The 20,142-nt window shown below is 40.7% G+C and overlaps 1 protein-coding gene across 9 annotated transcripts in view; it reads right to left on the bottom strand.

Annotated features, from left to right (window-relative positions):
• Positions 1 to 20,142, bottom strand: part of LOC142491099 (uncharacterized) — a 140,834-nt gene that overhangs the window by 5,703 nt on the left and 114,989 nt on the right. For all 9 annotated transcript variants that reach the window (XM_075593428.1, XM_075593411.1, XM_075593435.1 and 6 more), the window contains 2 exons: positions 10,117 to 10,264; positions 8,414 to 8,557 (listed from right to left, as the gene is read on the bottom strand). In XM_075593428.1, the coding sequence (XP_075449543.1) occupies positions 8,414 to 8,557; positions 10,117 to 10,264 (292 nt within the window). The remainder of the gene's footprint in view (positions 1 to 8,413; positions 8,558 to 10,116; positions 10,265 to 20,142) is intronic.

Here is a 20,142-nt window from a genome sequence, read left to right as displayed (position 1 = left end):
CTGCTTGATGACTTGAATTAGCTCTTCTATTGTGAATTCTTTGGCTAGAGCTTCCTCCTCCTACACTCTCAACCTTGGCAACCCGGCCTCAGCCAGAAAAGCCTGCTTTGTCTTAGTATTATGGATCACCTTCTCCCCATCGTATAGTCCATCATAAAACTTTTTAAATTAATCTACTATCATTTTAGGATTGGAGGTCCACCCTCTTGATTTACGGCTAATAGATTGAATATTGAAGTTTGACTGTCAGTTTCTAAGTTCCAATGCTAGTAAAGGTATCTGGCTTGTTTGCTTTTTCATAAAATTTCCTCTTTGACCAACTCATTGCATTTCCTGCCTGGGAGGTAAGGACCAAATTTAACTCAATTTTTGTATCCTTCAACTTTTGAAGCATTTCTATCCTATTATGTCTCTTGTGTTTCCCTGTAAGGCCTCGGGCATGGTGCCTCAGGCCGCGCTGATCAGCGCTCCTGCTCTGCCTCGCCTGCTCAAACTGGAGCTTTTTTGTGTCCTGGCAGGAGAGGCAGTGAGCGCGCTTTGGGGGCAGGGCGGAGGCATGTCGGGAGGCGGAGCGGAGGCGGGGCTAGTCCCTCGCTCCCATTGGATGCGAGTGGTCACGTGACCGCTCCTCCACTTCCTTGAGTGGAAAATTTTAAATTTGCCTGTCTCTACAAAATATCTGAGCCTCCGCATGCATGAGGAAGCGGCTGCTAAAGCCGCGCTGCTCAGTGCGGCTCAGCAAAGCTCACCGTACTATGTCCAAGGCCTAAGAGTTGTTAATTTTGACTGTAGCTCTAACACTTTTTTGGTTTTGTCCCGTTTTCTCCCTGCCACAATGCTAATGAGAGAACCTCTGAGAGTAGCTTTGTGTGCTTCACAAAAAGTGTTATATTGGAGCTTACACTTCCCACATTTGTTTTGAAATAGCTTTTGATCTCTTTATCTAGGTTTTGCAAAACCGTAGGTATTTTTAATAGGCCTTCATTTAATTTCCAGTTTGCTCCAGGTCTGTGAAGGCAGAGATCCATGCACTTCAGTTCAATTTGTGCGTGGTCAGACCATGATATGTCATGAATCTGGGTCGCAATGACCGAAGGAACCATACTGTAGTTCGAATGTGGGTTAGAGAAAAAGGTGCAACCCTTTTCTTGTGGATGTAACTTTCCCCAGACGTCAGAGAGTTGTGCTTATTTAAGTCCCCCAGATGTAACTTGCTTATTCATTTTTTATACATATTTTTTATAAAGGAGACCTCTGCCAATAAAATACACTAAAGTAGTAATCTTCATAAGGTTTTATTTTATAAATTTTTACAAGTGTAGTATTTTATAGTGTCCTTTTCCCTTCCTTTCCTGTCCCCACTCTCTCTCCAATATGCCATTCTAACAATGGAATGTTGCAATTAAGTGTATGACTTCACACAGGTATAGGGTACAAAAGTAGGTGCAGTGATTAGAATTGTAATCCTGATGACGCACTCAATTGACTTCAAAACATTGGTGCACTTTTCCATGATGTTGCTGGTTTTTTTTTTTTTAAATATAGATGCCTACTATATCATACCTTTTTCTATAATAAAAGCTGGGGCCAGAAAAATGAATAGTGAATTTCATTGCACTTCCCCCTCTCTCCATGTCAAGCAGCCTTATGACTATTGTTTACTCCACAAAACTGATATTTCACACATCTACATATATTACATCCATCTGTAATAGAGGCCTAGTCCAAGCTCGGGGCACCTCAGCAGTGCGCAGTAGGCACCAAGCAGCACCCACACAGACACACACACAAGGAATTCACATAAGTGCAAATGGCTAAAACAGAAGCGGGGGGGGGTGTCGTTCACGCGCGTTCCAAGTCACACTTCTTTGCGATTTGGCACTGAAATTGTGTTTAGATTTTTAATTAAAATCACCATCACAAATATAATCTCTGTGACAAAACAGTGATAAAAGACAGACGTTTCACTGAAAATGTGTGTGCTCGGCACACACACCCTTTTTTTTAATTTGTAAAGCATGTATAGTAAAAGTGCAAAAAAGATACCTTACAATATAAAAGTCTAAAAATACATATCCAACGGTATGGACTTATAAAATATGCTCTTAAAATATATTAATAGAACAATCAGCTTATCTGGCACATTGTCTCTGGAGGCATCTAACGAGTGTACTCTCGGTCTCCCTTGGAGCTCCGCCCTCCTTGCGTATGATGTAGAAGCATTCAGACGTCACTGCTGCATACGTCTATTGTTCTATGTATATCTTGTAAGGGCAAATTTTATAAGTCCATGCTGTTGGATATGTAGTTTTGTAATTTTATACTGTAAGGTGTCTTCTTTGCACTTTTACTATACATGCTTTATAAACTATTCTTATATACACTTATTTTTCTTGTTTAGACACAATATGTTGACAAAAGATGTAGAATCAAATGGAAAAGGAAATAAAGAAAACACAACTTGACTTATCTTATGACGAAGTCATTTCAATGACATGATACAAATAAATTCAGAAGGTGATTATTTATAGATTATTAGAAACTATTATTTATTTATAAAACGTTTTACCAGTAAGTAATACATTGAATTAACTCTCGTTTTCAAGAATGTCCTGGGCACAGAGGTATGATGACAAATACATAGTTACAATAAGTGAGTAGTTATATACAAGACATTGCATGCACATTAAGAGATAATATATGTTATAGGCGTATGTAACAGTTACAGACCAGATTAAAATGTGAGACAGCTTTAGTTTTGAACTTAGACTGGTGGCAGATGTGAGTCTCCGGTAGATTGTTCCAGTTGTGAGGTGCGCAGTAAGAGAATAAGGAGTGGCCGGATACTTTGCTGAACCTTGGAATCATGAAAAGTCTTTTGGAGTCAGATCTCAGATGATAAGTGCTGCATGTGGTAGGGGTGAGGACCTTGTTCAGATAGACAGGTTGCTTGCCCAGAAAGTATTTGAAGGTAAGACAGGAGAGATGAACTTTGCGCCTAAACTCAAGTGATGACCAATCTAGTTTTTAGAGCATTTCGCAGTAGTGTGTGTTGTAGTTGCATTGGAGAACAAAACGGCATATTGAATTGTAGAGGGTGTCAAGTTTGTTAAGGTGGGTTTGGGGTGCCGAGTCGTATACTATGTCCCCATAGTCTATAATTGGCATTAGCATCAGCTGTGCGATACGTTTTCTGACCAGCAGACTTAGGGAGGATTTGTTCCTATAAAGTACACCTAGTTTGGTATAGGTTTTGTTCTCAGGGTTTCAATGTGCAACCCAAATGTTAAATGGGAGTCAAACCATATGCCCAAGTTTTTAAAAGTAGTAACTGGGGCTTGGATGGTATTAGCGTTGGCTCTGATCTGGAGCTCATTCATTGGAAGCGTTAAAAATGTAGCCTTGGTCACAAATACCATTGTTACAGTCTTGTCAGTGTTTAAAAATAATTTTGGGAAATCCAATTTTCAAGTCTCTTTTGACAAAGGCCACCCAGGCCGAAACGCGTCAAGAGGTTTCGCTTGCACCTTGTGCAAATAAAGCTCTTTTATTTTTCCCATATCAGCCTTCACTTTCTTTTTTGGTGCTGTGCGGCGCATTCACTCTTTTCAAGAGATTATCCATGCTGATTCACTGCGCGCCTGCACGCCGAGTCACTGCTGGGTGTTCCTGGCTGTCGGGTCTGCCGTGACGTCACTCAGAAGACACCATCCATGCCGCCGGTCAGGTGACCACCCTCCGCATCGGCGGGTAGCGGGTTGGCGGTGAAGCAACGAGATCCTGCGACGGAGAGACCCCAGCCTATCCAGGAGGAGCGGGAGCATACAGCACAGCAAATTGCAAGACCGGACAACAAGAAATATACGTGAGTTTCCCGTGTTCCAGCCTCTTGGTGAGCCGGTTGGATGGAAGGATACACTTATTACACTGCTAAACTGTTGAATATAGCCGGGGTCTATGAGATTCATTGTATCATTGCTCACCAGCAGGACTATGCTTTATTCTGAGCGCCTGGAGGGTTAGTCCATTGATTTACCCATTTGTATACTATAATTGGCATTAGCATCAGCTGTGCGATACGTTTTCTGACCAGCAGACTTAGGGAGGATTTGTTCCTATAAAGTACACCTAGTTTGGTATAGGTTTTGTTCTCAGGGTTTCAATGTGCAACCCAAATGTTAAATGGGAGTCAAACCATATGCCCAAGTTTTTAAAAGTAGTAACTGGGGCTTGGATGGTATTAGCGTTGGCTCTGATCTGGAGCTCATTCATTGGAAGCGTTAAAAATGTAGCCTTGGTCACAAATACCATTGTTACAGTCTTGTCAGTGTTTAAAAATAATTTTGGGAAATCCAATTTTCAAGTCTCAAAAAGTTAGATTTAAGTATGTGTTCAAGGTCAGAGAGGCTAGGGCTGTGTGCATATAAAAGATTGTGTCATTTGCATACATGTGTATTGAAGCTCCCTTACAAGCTGTAGGAAGATCATTGATGAACACTGAGAAGAGTAGGGGCCCCAGGACAAAGCCTTGCGGGACACCACAAGTGATAACAAAGGGGTTGGAATTAGAGCCTGAGATAGACACATGTTGGGATCTACCTGATATGTAGGAATGAAACCAGTTTAAAGCATCCTTCCCTATTCTAGAGCACTGGAGTTTGTTAAGCAAGATAACATGATCAACAGTATCACAAGCCTTTGTAAAATCTAGGAATATTGCACCAATAAGTTGTGCCAGTCTCATTCCACACTGGATCTTAGTGCAAACTTTTAGAAGGGTAGTTACCATGGAGTGTTTGGGGTGAAAGCCAGATTGGAATTGGCATGGGAAATTTGTTTTGGTATAGTAGTTGCTTAGTTGGGAGAGAACACATGTTTCCATGACTTTGGATAGTACTGGGGGAAGAGAGATTGGCCTGTAGTTTGAGACAGTGTTTTTGTCCCCACTTTTGAAGATTGGGACAACTCTGGCAGTTTCCAGGTCTTAGGGATATGGCCTGCAGACAGAATAGAGTTGACTAGGGAAGCAAGCGGTTTGGCAATATCTCTGGAACCAAGTCGTAGGAATTTAGATTGCAGTAAGACAGGTCCACATTGGCTGCTTAGTTTTAATTTGAGGAGCACTTGTGTAATCTCTTCAGATATTGGGACAAATTAAAAATTGTGGGCATTGTTGGGAGAGGGTGAGTGTAAGAGATGTATGCAGAGGTACATTTAATGGAGACCGCTTAGGGTGACTGGATGGCTAGCTAAGCTGGTTTTCACATCAAATATATATATATACACACACACAACAATCCAACAGGAAAGTCTCTTATCTGTTTCTGTTGTTGTAGCTGTAGGGGAAGGCCTCTCTGCTCTCCAGGTATAGAGGTCTTGTCCCCTCGTATCTTGCTGTCAACACACAGTCCTGTGTGCTTCAAGACTCTCTCCTCATAGCAGCACCTTGTGTGATGAGGAAAATCTCCCTTGGTCTGTTTCAGCAGGAGTCGAATGAGAGTGGATAGAGTATGAGAACTCTCAGTCCCGCTGGGATTGGAGCCCTTTCTCCAGGTCAGTAATGTCTCCTCAAGAAGGTGCTTGAGCTCAGCACTCTTCAGTCGCTTGAGGAGGACTTTTTCCAAGCACAGTCTTTCTTCTGATCGATTGGTCATGAGTTTTCCCTTGCGTCAGGCAATAATTTCTTCCCTGAGTTTAGGGTGACCACCGGCATCGGGTTCCGTATCCATACATGGTGTGAGCGCTATTGCGGAGTCCCTCCACACGTGCCAGAGCTGCCGCGGCCGCCGATGACGTGATCGCAATAGTGCTCACAACACGGGAAGTCCAGCAGACCAGGACCGATACCAACTGCACAAGGAATCAATGGTTTGTGGAGAGGAGATCCTGGACATTCCATCTGGTACAGCCCGTGGGATCGGACGCTCGTTGTGGGAAGTTGCTATAGATGCCATTGTGGTAACATATCCCTAACATGTCATGCTCTTTTATCTTTATCCTGATGTACGTGCAATACTCACCTGCTGACTGAATATTTCAATACATTTTATATATACTATACCATGAGATTTTGACCTGTTTTCTTTTTCCCTGTATTCTCCATATTGACTGGAAAAAGCAGGTTGCTTAATTCTGGTGATTTAGCCGACACGTTTTTGTTCCTCTGTAAGATGCCTGTATGGTGAGGGCTGCAGAGCATTTGCGCAGATACAGATGCAACGAGTATCCGAACACTTGCCTTTGAAAATCTGGGGCAATCTCCCAGTAATGCTGCAACATTTCTGTGACATTTCTGCAAACAGACTAATGGCCCATCGGATTAACACAGCGGGGGTCTCTGGCAGTCTCATTCAGTTTGAATGGGACTGCCAGGGACTCCCGCTGTGTTAATCTGATGGGCCATTATTCTGTCTGCAGAAATGTTGCAGCATTACTGTGGTATTGCCCCAGATTTTCCCAGGAAGTGTTCGGATACTCGTGGCTGCATCAGTACCTTTCTCTCTCCAACCTCGCTTGGACAAGAGCTTTGTAGTATTTCTGAATGACTGCTGCGTTTCTCCCTTTTAAACAAGTTTAGCTCTTGCTTTAGATTCTGGGCCTGCTTGTGCTCCCTCTCATACTGAATCACCTGGCGACTAAGCGATGCTTTGATGATGCACAGGGTAGCCTTCAGTTCAGCATGCTGCTCTGCAAGGACACACTGGATACTCAGACATCCTGCAGCTTCATTAGCAGCCACCAGATTTTCTTCCTGCAGAGTTCGCTGCTTCTCCTTGGCATTCTGTAGGTATGTATGCAGACCTTGCAGCTGGTTCCGCAGTATGTGCTCTGCTCCAATGCTTCAAACTTTTCATGTTCAAATAGTTTCATAATTTTTTCTATCTCTGTGGAGAGTATTAACCTCGTTCTGCGGTACAGTATGTCCACCTCTGTCCGGATACTGTTGATCTCCTGGCGAGAAACATCCAGCTCTATCTTGAGTGTATAGACCTCTTTCTGGAAGATCTCCCGCTCAGTACCTAGGCTTTGAAACTCTTTCTGGGAGACTTCTAGTCCAGCACGGAGACAGCAAATCTCTGTTTGAGAGAATTCGAGGTCCATACTGAGGCAGTCAACCCCCTTTCGAGAGCCTCCGAGCTGTGCACTGAGACTGAGAGACTCCTTCTGAGATAGTCCAAGCTTTTCAGGGGGGCGCGATGGTTGCAGGGGCTCCGTGCCCTTCCCCCAAGGCATTTCAATTAATACCAGGGGATCACGTGAGGCCTCTGCAACTTTACTTACCTTGTCTCTGTTACAGTGGGCTATAGGGGTACTCTCAGAATGAGGTTCATGTTTGTAGTTCGGGTTGTGTTTAGCTAATAAGTTAGTAGCACACCTCACAAAGTGTTAATTTAATGCATTTGCAATGTCAGTGGGATTTGTCACAGTAATATCCTCCTTAATGATATTATATGGTTGTTGATAGCTAGAAGGCTGGAATATATTGTTGATGACTTTCCAGAAGTTAGCTGGATTTGATGTATTCTGGCGAAGATTGTAAGAGTAATGTTGTGCTTTTGCGTGTCATGTTTGCCCTGTGCACATATTCCTCAGGCATCTAGAGTTATTAAGATCATTGGTAGTGCCAGTTACTTTGTAGCTTTTCCACAAGGCATCCCTTAGATGATAGAGCGCTACAAGGTTGGTTGCAACCCATGGAAGGTGGGGCCCCCGCACTCTTATTCTGCGTAGTGGAGCATGGGTATCAGAGTTTTAAGAACTCGGATTGGAAATAGTTGAGTGCAGAATCGGGGTCGGGAATGAAGTCGATTCTGTACCAAGGGCAGCTGGTACGGTCAGCTATAAACTGTTGTGGGTTAAAGTTTCTAAATGTTCTAATGAGGAGAACTTTAGGGCTTGATGATAAGATTAATAGAAGTTATACATTTTACATAATTATGTAGGATAATGATTTCAGGCAACCAAGAAAACACAGCTCAAATGTTACAATGATTTGTGTTGGAAGGGAATATGCAAGGGGATTTACTTCTTGGCATATCTAAATGTCAAATACATATCATCTGTCAAACAATACTTCTGTACTGGACATTTTTATTTAAATAAAACAAAATGCAACATAGTGGCAGATGGGGATTACAGAAAGCTTAGAGTAATAAATGGAAGATAAAAAAATTAAGAAAATAAAAAGCATACTGCTACATGTGCAACTTAGATTCTAAAAAACACACGGTACTGTACAAAATGGTTACAGCCATATGTACATTAAAGTACTATGCTTTCAGCATATCAAAGAAAACAAATAAAAGGGTTTATTTTTCCTCCTTGGTAAGTGCTGTGCTCCAAAAGCTGGAAAAATAGCTGGAACAGCAATTCTGTCCCTTTCTGTTTAAAATTAAACTTGTTAAATTGTTACCTTCATGTTGCTGGTTCTTTGATGGAGTCAAAGTGTCAACCGCATCCTGGATCTGTTCTACATTGTTTTTAAAAACTGTCAAGTAGTTTCTCAGAGATGCTTCAGAAGCTTCAGCTTTAAGGTCTGCATACGAAGAAAGGACATCTGCAATAAATGTAACAGAGTAAGGTTATCACAGTAACATATTGTCAGAAAACAATCAGTAGAGACACTGCACTTGAATATTTCATCTTTGAATTGGACCACCTCTGCTAATTTACATACATATAGAAGGTAAAAACATAACATTTGTATCTTGAATGTAAGCTTTCACTATACAGCTGATTATTATTTAGAGGCCAGTAGCCGAGAAAATATTCATTCAACTACTGACATTATTGCTCCTATGCAAGTCATTTCTTGATGCAGTTTTGTTATGAAATAGGAATGAGTAAAGATATTGATGCAGAATATCAAAGACATTGATAGCTGTTGAAGGTACAAATTGCAGACATCAGTAATCAATAGATTTCTTAAGTGGTTACAGATAAGGCTAAAGGAATACAATTCATAATGCAGATTAGTCAAAAGTGGTCATGACTGCTGCAACATAATGATCAATGCTGATAATGATTAGCTACATACTGTACTTGAATAACAAGCTCAACGAATGAGAGAAAAGAGGAACTAGAAATGAGAAAGACAGAGGAAACATAGCAGATAATGTAGGAAATTCAGCGCTCGTGCTGCAGGTATATCGTTTGAAGGAAACATTAATCCCCTTGCAGCATGTGTGTAGAGCGTCTCCCCAATGAGCTCCTAAAGCAAGGTGACTCCCAAAAAGGATATTCCTGATGAAGCACGTAGTGCGAAACGCGTAGAGGTCACGACAGGTCACTCTGCGCGTATCCTGACAGGCTGAGACGGCGTTTGCAGGGAGCTCGGGCGGTGGCAACATCTCTGCGGTGGCGTGGTCCGGACCCTTAACGTTCACCGCAGAACCCGCTCTGGGCTTCAGTGTAAGTCTCCGTCTCCCCCTTTCAGCCTCAGGCAGTTGTTCAGCTACTACTTTTAGCCTTATTCTGGATATATATATCCCGTTTTATTGAACATTGTTTTTTTTTATATTTTTTTGTTATGTTGTTTATAGATTTAGTTTAATTAGATACATTTTATTATTGATGTGGTTTTTGTTTATTGTAAACTTAACCCGGATCTATGGCTCATGTGTACTGAGGTGGGGTTGGATCCCCTCAGTTATTTTCAGTTATTTTTTGTTTTTATTAATAAATAATTTACATTATTTTAATCTCCGGTGCACATTGTGTGCATTTTTCTTCTTTTCATCTCACAGAGGAAACATATTCTGAAAACAGAGCAATGTCGTATAAAACTGAATGCAATCTAATAAATTAGAAGGGCAAAGAATGTTACATTAGAAATGTTTACCTGGTACAGAAGCTGCAAAGCTTAGATGTTTAGAGGCCAAGGACATGCACCTTTTTATATTGACCCAAGATTTGTAGTCATATTAGTTTTGTGAATTAAAATTGTATGAATATCTAGAGCCATGATTCTGTAGGATGTTATTTTTCCATAATGATAGTAAGTTATGGTGCCTTTACCACACACACAAAAAATCTTAACGGCAAGGCTATTATCAGCATGGCTAATGCTACCATGACCTACCTAATACCTGCAAAATGTTTCAATGTATCACTGACCTTTTAGTGGAGAACAGACAACTGCAGCAACATTCTCCTGAAAGTTGTGATAGGCTTGTTTTATCCCTTGAAAAAGAGCTTCTGTGTACTGAATCTGCAGACTATAAATACTTCTGTGGAAATCAAGTTCAGCTTCCAAAGCATGTACCTAGTAGAAAAAATAAAATTTTGAAAAATCAGGGTGATAGGGTATTATATTCTCTTAAAGGCAGTGTACATCCTAACATGTTGCCCTATTGTTCATTTTAACCGAAAACACATTGCAATTATATATATTTTTTTTCTTTCTCTCTCTCTCTATCTCTCTCTCTCTCTATATATATATATATATATATCAGAAAAAAAGAAGAAAAAGCGCCCGATCTTCGTGTATTAACGTAAATAAAATTTTATAAAACATGGACATCACGATTCAAAACTCACAAGATTCCAAATATAAATATAGTATTTAACATCATATTGTGGTTATTCTTTAATACACTAGAGGTGTTTCATATATAATCAACATCCAATTATACACCATATTAGTCATTATATCCAGATATACTAGGCGCAGTCTTTTCTTTTTCCTATATATATATATATATAAAAATAATATACATATCTATATCTCTATATATATATATAGTTGTGTGAAAAAGAAAGTACACCCTCTTTGAATTCTATGGTTTTACATATCAGGACATAATAACAATCATCTGTTCCTTAGCAGGTCTTAAAATTAGGTAAATACAACCTCAGATGAACAACAACACATGACATATTGCACAGTGTCATGATTTATTTAACAAAAATATCACGGTCGATGTGTGAAGATCAGCCGCGTGATGTCAAACCTACAACTGTTGCATTCAGGGACTCAACTTTTTTGGCGCCAAAAGTAATTTGGCTAATAAAGTCAGCATGAGCAGTCGCAGGTCCCCTAACTTGCAGGACAAGCTAGTCCATAGTCATTATGTACCCAAGCCTAACACCACTTTTGTAGACCTTTGTGAAAAAAGGCTTCTTCAAATGTATGAACTGTTCCGCCTGTTGCTTTATGCTACAGATGGATATTTTTGCAAATTCTCCTAAAGCGTGTAACTTTAAAATCTCTCTTTTTATGAACTGTAGAACAAAGGGCATAATGTATTATCTAACATGCCCTTGTAGCCTCATATATGTAGGCATGACTACAATAGAAGTCAGATTTAGAAACTTAGAGCATACTCGGAATATCAAAAATGCCAAAAGAGACCAAGACGCCTTAAAAAAAAAATCACTATGGTTGCTTGACACTTTCTCAAAGAGCATAACTCTGAATCAGCACTGTTGTCAGCTTTTGCTATTGAGAAAGTCTCCCTTGGTATACGTGGAGGAGACCTAGAACAAGCCTTGCTACGTAGAGAGTGTACGTGGTAATACATCTTGAATCCATGTTTCCTAAAAGGCCTTAATGATTACTTAGGCTTCTCAATGTTTCTTTAAACCAGTTTTTATTTTGCATTCCTGATAATTTTATTTTATCAGTTATTTATATTATATCTCTCTTTCTTTTTTGTTTTTAAAGTATACCTATGTGGGAAGAATCCCCCCTTCCCCCTACTTCTATCCTGCCATTGAGTCAACAAGCTGCTATAACGTGATCTGGGAGGTCTTCATGGTGTGGAATCTGTCGTTATTTGCCAAGGAACGCCTGCAGCTGCTGCCTGACATCTTTCCAACAAAAGAAAAATCTATCGTCAGGGCAACTTATTATCGGGCATGTCTCCTGCAGCTATACGATGGCACATCGAGTACAGGACTGCAGATGATCATCTCCCAGAGCAAATACTTGTGTGTATCTCCATAGTGACGCGTCATCACGTGATTTTAGGTTGTTCACTTCCATTTGATATACAGATGCAGCGGCCGTTATTCGAACAAATCACGGCGCCGTTTTTGTGTGCGCTGCTGTACTCCAAGCGGCATTAACGCCGCCAATCGCCGCAGACACACGTGTTTATCGCGGTTGCTTTGTTTGAATTTCATGGATTGTGTGCAATTAAAAGCAATGAAATTAATGAATTGTAATGTGTACAGTACTGTGCTACATTGTCAATTTCAGGTGTTTAAAATCCAAAAATGCGATTTTATGCACTCGCCTGCACCCGCGTCTTAAGGCTGTACGGTTGAAAGAAATCCCGCGCCATGACATGGGTATTCCGAGGTATACAACGCGTGAAGTGTTCGAATAACAGCCGCTGCATCTGTACCACCGTGTTCATTATCATATTTGTGACACACATGTTTTTTCATCGAGTACAGGACTGCAGATGATCGTCTCCTGCAGCAAATTTCCGTGTGTATCTCCATAGCGACGCATCATCACGCATGTGATGTGATGATGCAATGCTGCCGTGGGACACCTAGAAAAACGCAGCCAATAGCAGCGAATATCACGGTCGATGTGTGCAGATCAGCCGAGTGATGTCAAACCTACAACTGTTGCATTCAGGGACTCGACTTTTTTGGCGCCAAAAGTAATTTATTTTAAATCTTTAAAATACCTTTGCCGCTCTTCATCTATCACCACTCCCAGAAGACGTTCAGTCGAAACGCGCGTTGGAGTGGGAGCTCTCTGCAGACACCCTGTTTCTCTCCCCACGGAGGGACGTGTATTTATACCCTTTTTTCCCCCTCAATTGCACGGATTCATTATGACCTACTGACGGAGAGTGTTATTTGGGGACGATCACAGGTTGCAACTTTGTTTCTTTCTGGACTCTTTGTAAAACCTCTTATTGTCTTAAGATATTGGATACTCCACGAGTGATATACACAATGGGGCAGTGACAATTCCATTCTGGACTTTTTGGGCCCTTTTTCTCTAAGGCCTCATATTCCAGTTTTCTACAGCAGCAGTCTTTGCATTGAATGTGGGATTCATTGTTACCCATAATTGGGGAGGGAGAGATACAACTGTTGTCCATTGTTCCAGACCTCAACCTACCCTACTGCTAGCTATTACCTGTGTTATAGTCTCCTATATTAGACAGAGTGAATTTAGGGTACTCTTCTCAATTTGATATACCACCGTGTTCATTATCATAATTGTGACACACATTTTTTTTCAACCTGCACTGATATTAACTATTCTTATCTGTTGAGCTACAGTACATATGTGTGTCAGGAGAGACAGAGCCTTACTATAGTAGAGATATATATCTCTCATATGTGCACCTGCATATATGCAATGTATTAACTTATTGATTCATTAATTACTTTATTATTGGATTCTAAACAGTTTAGGTAGATTATTCTTCCCAATATGGGTCTTGAATTATTATTTATTATCTAGCATTGATTAACATTATATCACGTATATTTTATATTATAATAGTTTATGGTCATCTGGTCTAAGCTCTTTATTATCCATAGACATATGTACTTGTGCTATGTGCAACTTAATATATTATTAGTACTTATTTATATACAAGATCAGTTAAATATAAAAGTTAAATATAGAATTGATGAAATATAGAATCCTGCTGCCACCTCTGTGCATTCTGCCTTGATCTCTTGTACCTTTTGACCCCAGCTTGTACCCGGACCTCTACCTTCTCTGACCCCTGGACCTCGGCTACGCACATCGACCACTCTGACCTCTCTACTCCTGGACCCTGGCTACGCACAACGACCATCCAACTTCTCCTATCCTAGTCCATGACAAGTATCACGACCATTCTGACCTCTTCTACCCTGACCCAGCTACGACTCTGCAATCCGGACGCAGTTGCGCGGTTGTTGGCCGGTGTATTCTAACATCCCCACCACAGCCCTGTGGTCCCGTCCTGTTTGTTGTGAGCACTCATTACAGATAGCTCTTTTCAGTCTAGTATTACCTGGATTTTGTAGCATTCCATCAAATGCAGGCCCATCGAGGTTCTAACCAGGGTGTTCTTGCATTTTTAAACTTCCTTCCTTATTTTTATTATATGTGCTTTCAATAAATAGTTTTTCTTATTTTGGTACCCCGGGTGCTCCTGAGGGATTCTTTTTTCTTCCTTTTGTTTTTCAAATATTATATTTCCCAGCAATCACCACTAGGTTTTCATATGTTGGTTTTGTCTTGGTACATTTACCTTTTTGATGTGTATGCGGTATCAACCCCTCCTCATTTTTGAGAGAGATAGATATATAGATATATATACATACACAAAATAATGTCATGAAATAAAAAAAAAAGATCAAAGTTAGAGAACATGAAGTCACCATGTTGCCATTTTGTAATTGAAGTCAGGAAATTGCAGATATCATAGATATCAATGCAATAACATACTGTAATGTTAAACTTGTGAGATGATATGAAGATAAAATGTAACTACATTATCTACCAGCATAGACGTTTCTAACACTGGTGATATATTATTGCTAAAGAAATGCATTCTCAAAGCTTATAATAAAATCACACCATTGTCATAAACGGAAGCTCCCTTCTGCTTTTGTCAAATGGTCTCTCTCTAACAGAGTTAAATGACATCACGTGACAGTATGACAGCAGGGACGTGCAGAACATTGAACATTCAATTCAACACATGCATTTGAATCTATGAAGTACATTATATGGTATGAATTAACAGTCATCTTACAGACTTTCAGCCCTGGGTTAATATTGTGAACATACACAAACATTCAGGATATACAATCTGTTTTCTTAATTGGGGTGTAACCTGCCTTTATGTTCTATTTGATGTACCTTAAGGCACATGAAAAGTACCAAGCTGAGAAAAGGCTACGCGTCTTAGTTATGTGAATCATTTTATTGCGAGATCATATGACCAGTAACATAAATACTTTACTGTGGAGTAGGAACCACAACGATCATTTCATTTCCATTGAGGAAGCTTGCCTGCATATTTGTGCAAGACCATTGAATATAGATAGCCTGTCTTTTTAATTCCAACATAAACATGCATCATGCTGAGTGGAGTAAAATACAGCCCTGAGGCCATTATTTTTATTCCCCCATCTCTGGATGTATTCTCTTCTGATCACAATCAAAGGTTCATGTTGATTTGCAATAAATAAAGAATAAATAATTTAAAAAAAGGTTTAATTTATGCCCAGTTGCAAGCAAAATTTTATCTATTCAAAAACGGATTTGATAAACCAATCTCATGAGATCAGCCCTCAGCCTCCAACATTTTGATTTTCAAAGGGAGAAATACAATTTGTTCAGGAAGTTACTATTTGCCAAGAGTTTCCAAAATTGGAAAGCAAATTGCATTTTGACAAACTGTTAAAACACACAGACGCGAAGATGCTTTGAAACTAGAGCTTCACAGCGAACACCGATACACACGTTTATCACCTCTGTTTCCAATAAACAATCTTTTAATTTAATAAATAAAAATGTTTTAAGAACACCCAGCTATTTGTAGTACTCATGATTTTACAGTGACTCTAGTAAGTCGGTAGTGGTAGTTTGTACATAGTCATCTGAGAAGGGTTACTGCAAATATCCAAACTCAGAAAGGGAGCAGAGACAGGATAAAAAGGCCTTTGGCAGAGATCATTTGATACATTGAGAACTCATATAGAAAAATCAGTGAAAGGTAGAAGATTAGTTTCAGAAGGTGCAGTCACTTTATGTGGATGTTAAAATCTCCCAGGAATTAGGACAGAAGTGTTAAGAGGAAAAATGTATATTATCAGGAACAAAAGCTGTTGCAAATACTGTAGTTGTGAGGTTCCTGGAAAACAATGTTAGACACGTACTGTATACTAAGGAATAGGGAAGAAAAGTGTGTAAAATATCCTGCGGGGGTCAAAAAAATCTTGGAGGGTAGTTGAAAGGAGGGTTAATTAGGTCAATTAGAATTAATTCTGCCTCCAGGTTAAACTACAGTATAAGTGACAAAAGTGAACAGGAAGTGCACAACTATTAAACAATACCACACACGTGAAGTGATAGTACAGTGATATTAATGATGAAGAAACCTTTACGGTTTCGAAACGCGTAGGATAGTGTACTATTGGACTCTCTGCCCCCAATTATATTGATCCGGCCACCGGAGAAGAATCTTGACGTGACGCGACGCGAGTTGGAGTGACGTCCTCACCCGGAAGTGCCGGTGCGGTGGGGAGAAGGAGAGAGACCAGCCGTCGCGAGGACCGCGGGACACGGCCGTTCCCCAGTGAGCCACTTGTGGCTGGACACTGTTCACCTTCACCGGGGACATTTAAAGGACTCCTTATCTACCCATTCTGAATCTGGGATTTACTCACCGACTCCTGTGACAGTAGATGACTGCTGATCCGGTCCACAGTGTGATGCAAGATCCCTGCTGAAGACATCTGATCCGGGTCGCATTGCTGGTGGATGGGTAACATATCCCATAAATGTCTAACTGATTTTTTATTGATGTACGCACAATAATCACCCTATTAATTTGTTGTTTTAATATATCTTTAATGCACTATGAGCGTTGCGTGCTGTGTCTTTTGTGTTTTTAAACTACAGTATGTAGAAACAGGAGGAGGTGACAAAATTAAGGGAGAGTGAGTAAAAAGTACAACTGTAGATTAAGCAGGCAGCAGGGTCAGTGAGGTAAGGCTACGGTCCCAGTGGGTGCACGCGGGCGAGCAACGGAGCGCTGAGCGATCGGAGGACTTCAGATCACTCGCGTCGAGGAGGCGTGGCCATGATGTCGTGCATCTGGTTCGCCCTCATAGGCTGAACCGCCGCCGTGTCCATCGCGCCAAAAGTCAAATTTCTTGACTTTTAAAAATGTGGTCACGCCATCTCGCTTTGTGCATGCGCGTGCGCGCACAGACTGACTGGGGCCGGCCCCATAGAGGGCCATCTCTTTTTTTACGCCACGCACACCGTCGAGCGTGCGGTCGCGATCACTGGGACCGATGCCTAAGATTAGAGGGACTCTTTAGTGATTACATACAATCCACAGGTAAAGAATATTGAAGTTAAAATGTAGATATTGAAAGTAAATATATGTGACATATTGTGCAGTTAGGATGAATGTAGAAGAGCAGGGTTGGTGCAAGGAGCTCTGCACCCCTCCGTCAGTAGCAATTAACTTAAAAAAAAAAAGTAATATTGTGCATTAGCATGAATAAAAACATTAGAGAGAGAAACCGGGGAGGGGGAGAGAGATACCGGAGAGGGGGAGAGAGATACCGGAGAGGGGGAGAGAGAGACCAGGGAAGGGGGGTGGGGAGAGACCAGGGAAGGGGGGAAGAGAGACCAGGGAAAAGGGGAAGAGAGACCAGGGAAGGGGGGAAGAGAGACCGGGGAAGGGGGGAAGAGAGACCAGGGAAGGGGGGAAGAGAGACCAGGGAAGGGGGGGAGAGAGACCAGAGAGGGGGGATAGAGACCAGAGAGGGGGAAGAGAGACCAGGGAGGGGGGGAGAGAGACAAGGGAGGGGGGGAGAGACAAGGTCGGGGGGAGAGATGAGCGACGGGGGGGAGAGACAAGGTAGGGGGGAGAGAGAGACCAGTGAAGGAGGGTACAGAGACCAGAGAGGGGGGGGGGGGGAAAAGACCGGGGGGGAAGAGAGACAAGAGGGGGGGGGGACCAGGGGGAACCAGTGCAAGACAAATGTCCCTAAGTGCAGCCTGCAACCAGTGCAAATACAAATGTTAAAGGTTTATTCTGTCAGCAGTACAGGACAGCGCGCACGGGGGTGGGGGGTGTCGGCGGTTTAACCCAGATATTACTTCTACTTTCAATAAACAAGACTGAAAATGTTTTACCTGGTTCACCGATAAGGGGGGGGGGGGAGGAGAGAGGGGAAGCTGATACAAGACAGACCATGGCTGCAGCAGAACCTCTTCAGAAGGAGCACGGTTAATCCCCGCTCTGCTTCCTGAAGTTGCAGCCCACAAAGCATTGCTGCCCAGCAGCCATGGTCTTTCAGCTTCACAAGCCACCAGCAATTTTTCACTCATCCCAGGCAGGTGGGCGAGTGGGGTTTTCCATCCCTGACAATACAGATGCAACTATAACTAATGTTGGTGAATAACACTTGAGTTTTTCAACTATTTTTTATTTTACTCTATGGCTACATCAAGGAATATTTCGATTTTAAAATCATTATGTATTCCTATATGTAAGCTTTATACAGCCATACTTAACCCTATGCACATAAAACACCTTCAACATGCCCAGCAACTGTTTAAAGTATGAACTCCATGATAAAGATGAGAGTATGTAAATATTCAAAATTCTTTTTAGATCATCAAAACAAGACTTTGTTAGCAAGGTTTTGTTTTCTAAGAAGCAGAGTTTCTCACTATGGTGGAATCACATTATTTATTTTCAAACTGTTTCATAAGCACAGCTGGGCCTTGCTTCCCTGTTGTCAGCAAAAAATAGATGTGAAATTATTCCAATCTGCCGCTTGTATCTTTGAGGTTAGAGCAATCACCTGAAGAACACAGGAAGCAATTGAGACTACTTTTCCCATTTATAAATATTTGTTACATTTTATTTTTCATCAAAGAATAACACATTAAGATGTGCTGTACTGTACATCTCATTCTCAAGTATTTACAATGATAGATCTCAAAGAACATTTGGATAAATAATTGTACAATTTGAAATGCATTAGTTGGAGTTTATAATGCCTACATAAAACCAAAGAGAAGGACATTGGTTAGAAAACATTATGTACTAAGTCACAATTTGGAGGAAAATAAAAAAAAAGGGGATGATTTGGAGAGGAGTTACACATATTTAAACAAGATGTATCAAATAATGCCTCTTTTTGTATTAAAAAAATTAAATTATATTATATATATAATTATATATAATATATAATATATAGAAAGTTTACACCACTATATATCTGAGGTGGTGTAAACTTTCTAGGCCAATAATAATGTGTGAAGTGTAGAAAATGCTATGCAACAAATAAAAGATGAAAATGGAAAAATGTGTCAAAACATTATTTGCATTAATACTTGACCCTTGCTGTCGATTAATACTTGTAATGTTATCATTAGGATCTTACACCGACTATAATTAATGAGAATAGCGCTGGATAAATACAGAAACTACACGTAACAGGTACCTACTATTCTAAACCCTTTCGATTTGTTTGCTTGGGTAAGCTACAGTACTTGAATTATTATGTATTGAATAGAGATTGGCAAAAATACCACTGTATTTTGATGTGACTTAATTTCAAATGTAGATGAATGGTTGGTGAATTCTGTACGCTAGATTAACTATAGCATACAAGTGCTTTTCATGTGCAAGTAAGTATCAGTTTAGCGCAATGGAAATTATAGCTGTGAGTATTTCACTGCTACATTTTACTAGTATCCTAGAAGCCAATACTATTATGAATATTATGTAAACATAAATTAAAAAAAATCACACTAGAGCCTAAGACGACATAATGGCAGATTTGTTTCCAATGCAAAGTGAGAGCAGTATGTGAATCAAGGATGGTTGGCAAGAGTCACATAAAGAGGGCTCACAGTGCGCATGAATTAATAAACAAGCTGGTCGGCTCATGAGCATGTATTTTTTTGTTTTATTTACTTTTTTTTCTAATTAATAAAATGTTTTTTTTTCTTCTTGTTGTTTAAAGTTTGTCTGATAAAGAAAGCCTCAAATTTCATAGTATTCAATACTGTATAATATTTTTAGTAGCATACTGTATTGCAGATTATAGGCTAAAGCAGTAAAATTCAGGCATTATTGAAAACCCTGCTCTCTGATTGGATAATGCCTGGAATTTTAACCAATCAGCAATGCCCGGAATTTAAGCAGCATAATGTGTAGTTTTCAATGTGTTTATTTCCAGCCAATCAGCTTTCAGAACAGTTGAGACAGGGCAGGGGATTCGTCTGACTGAAGTAACAGCTCTGAGACAGGGTAGGGGATTGGTCAGGACGTATCAGCCACGGGTTGACTCCTCCCCCTCCCGAGCTGACTGAGATTTTCTGAGCAGATTCAGTTGAATTGGGGGGTGGCGGGGAGGGGGAGGGGGAGAGTCTGCAAAGCAAATAAGTAAGTGGCTGTCTGCAGTTTCTTT

Source organism: Ascaphus truei, chromosome 1, assembly GCF_040206685.1.
Source record: "Ascaphus truei isolate aAscTru1 chromosome 1, aAscTru1.hap1, whole genome shotgun sequence".
NCBI lineage: Eukaryota > Metazoa > Chordata > Amphibia > Anura > Ascaphidae > Ascaphus > Ascaphus truei.
Note: the sequence above shows the minus strand (reverse complement) of the source record. Positions and strands in the feature narration are given on the sequence as shown.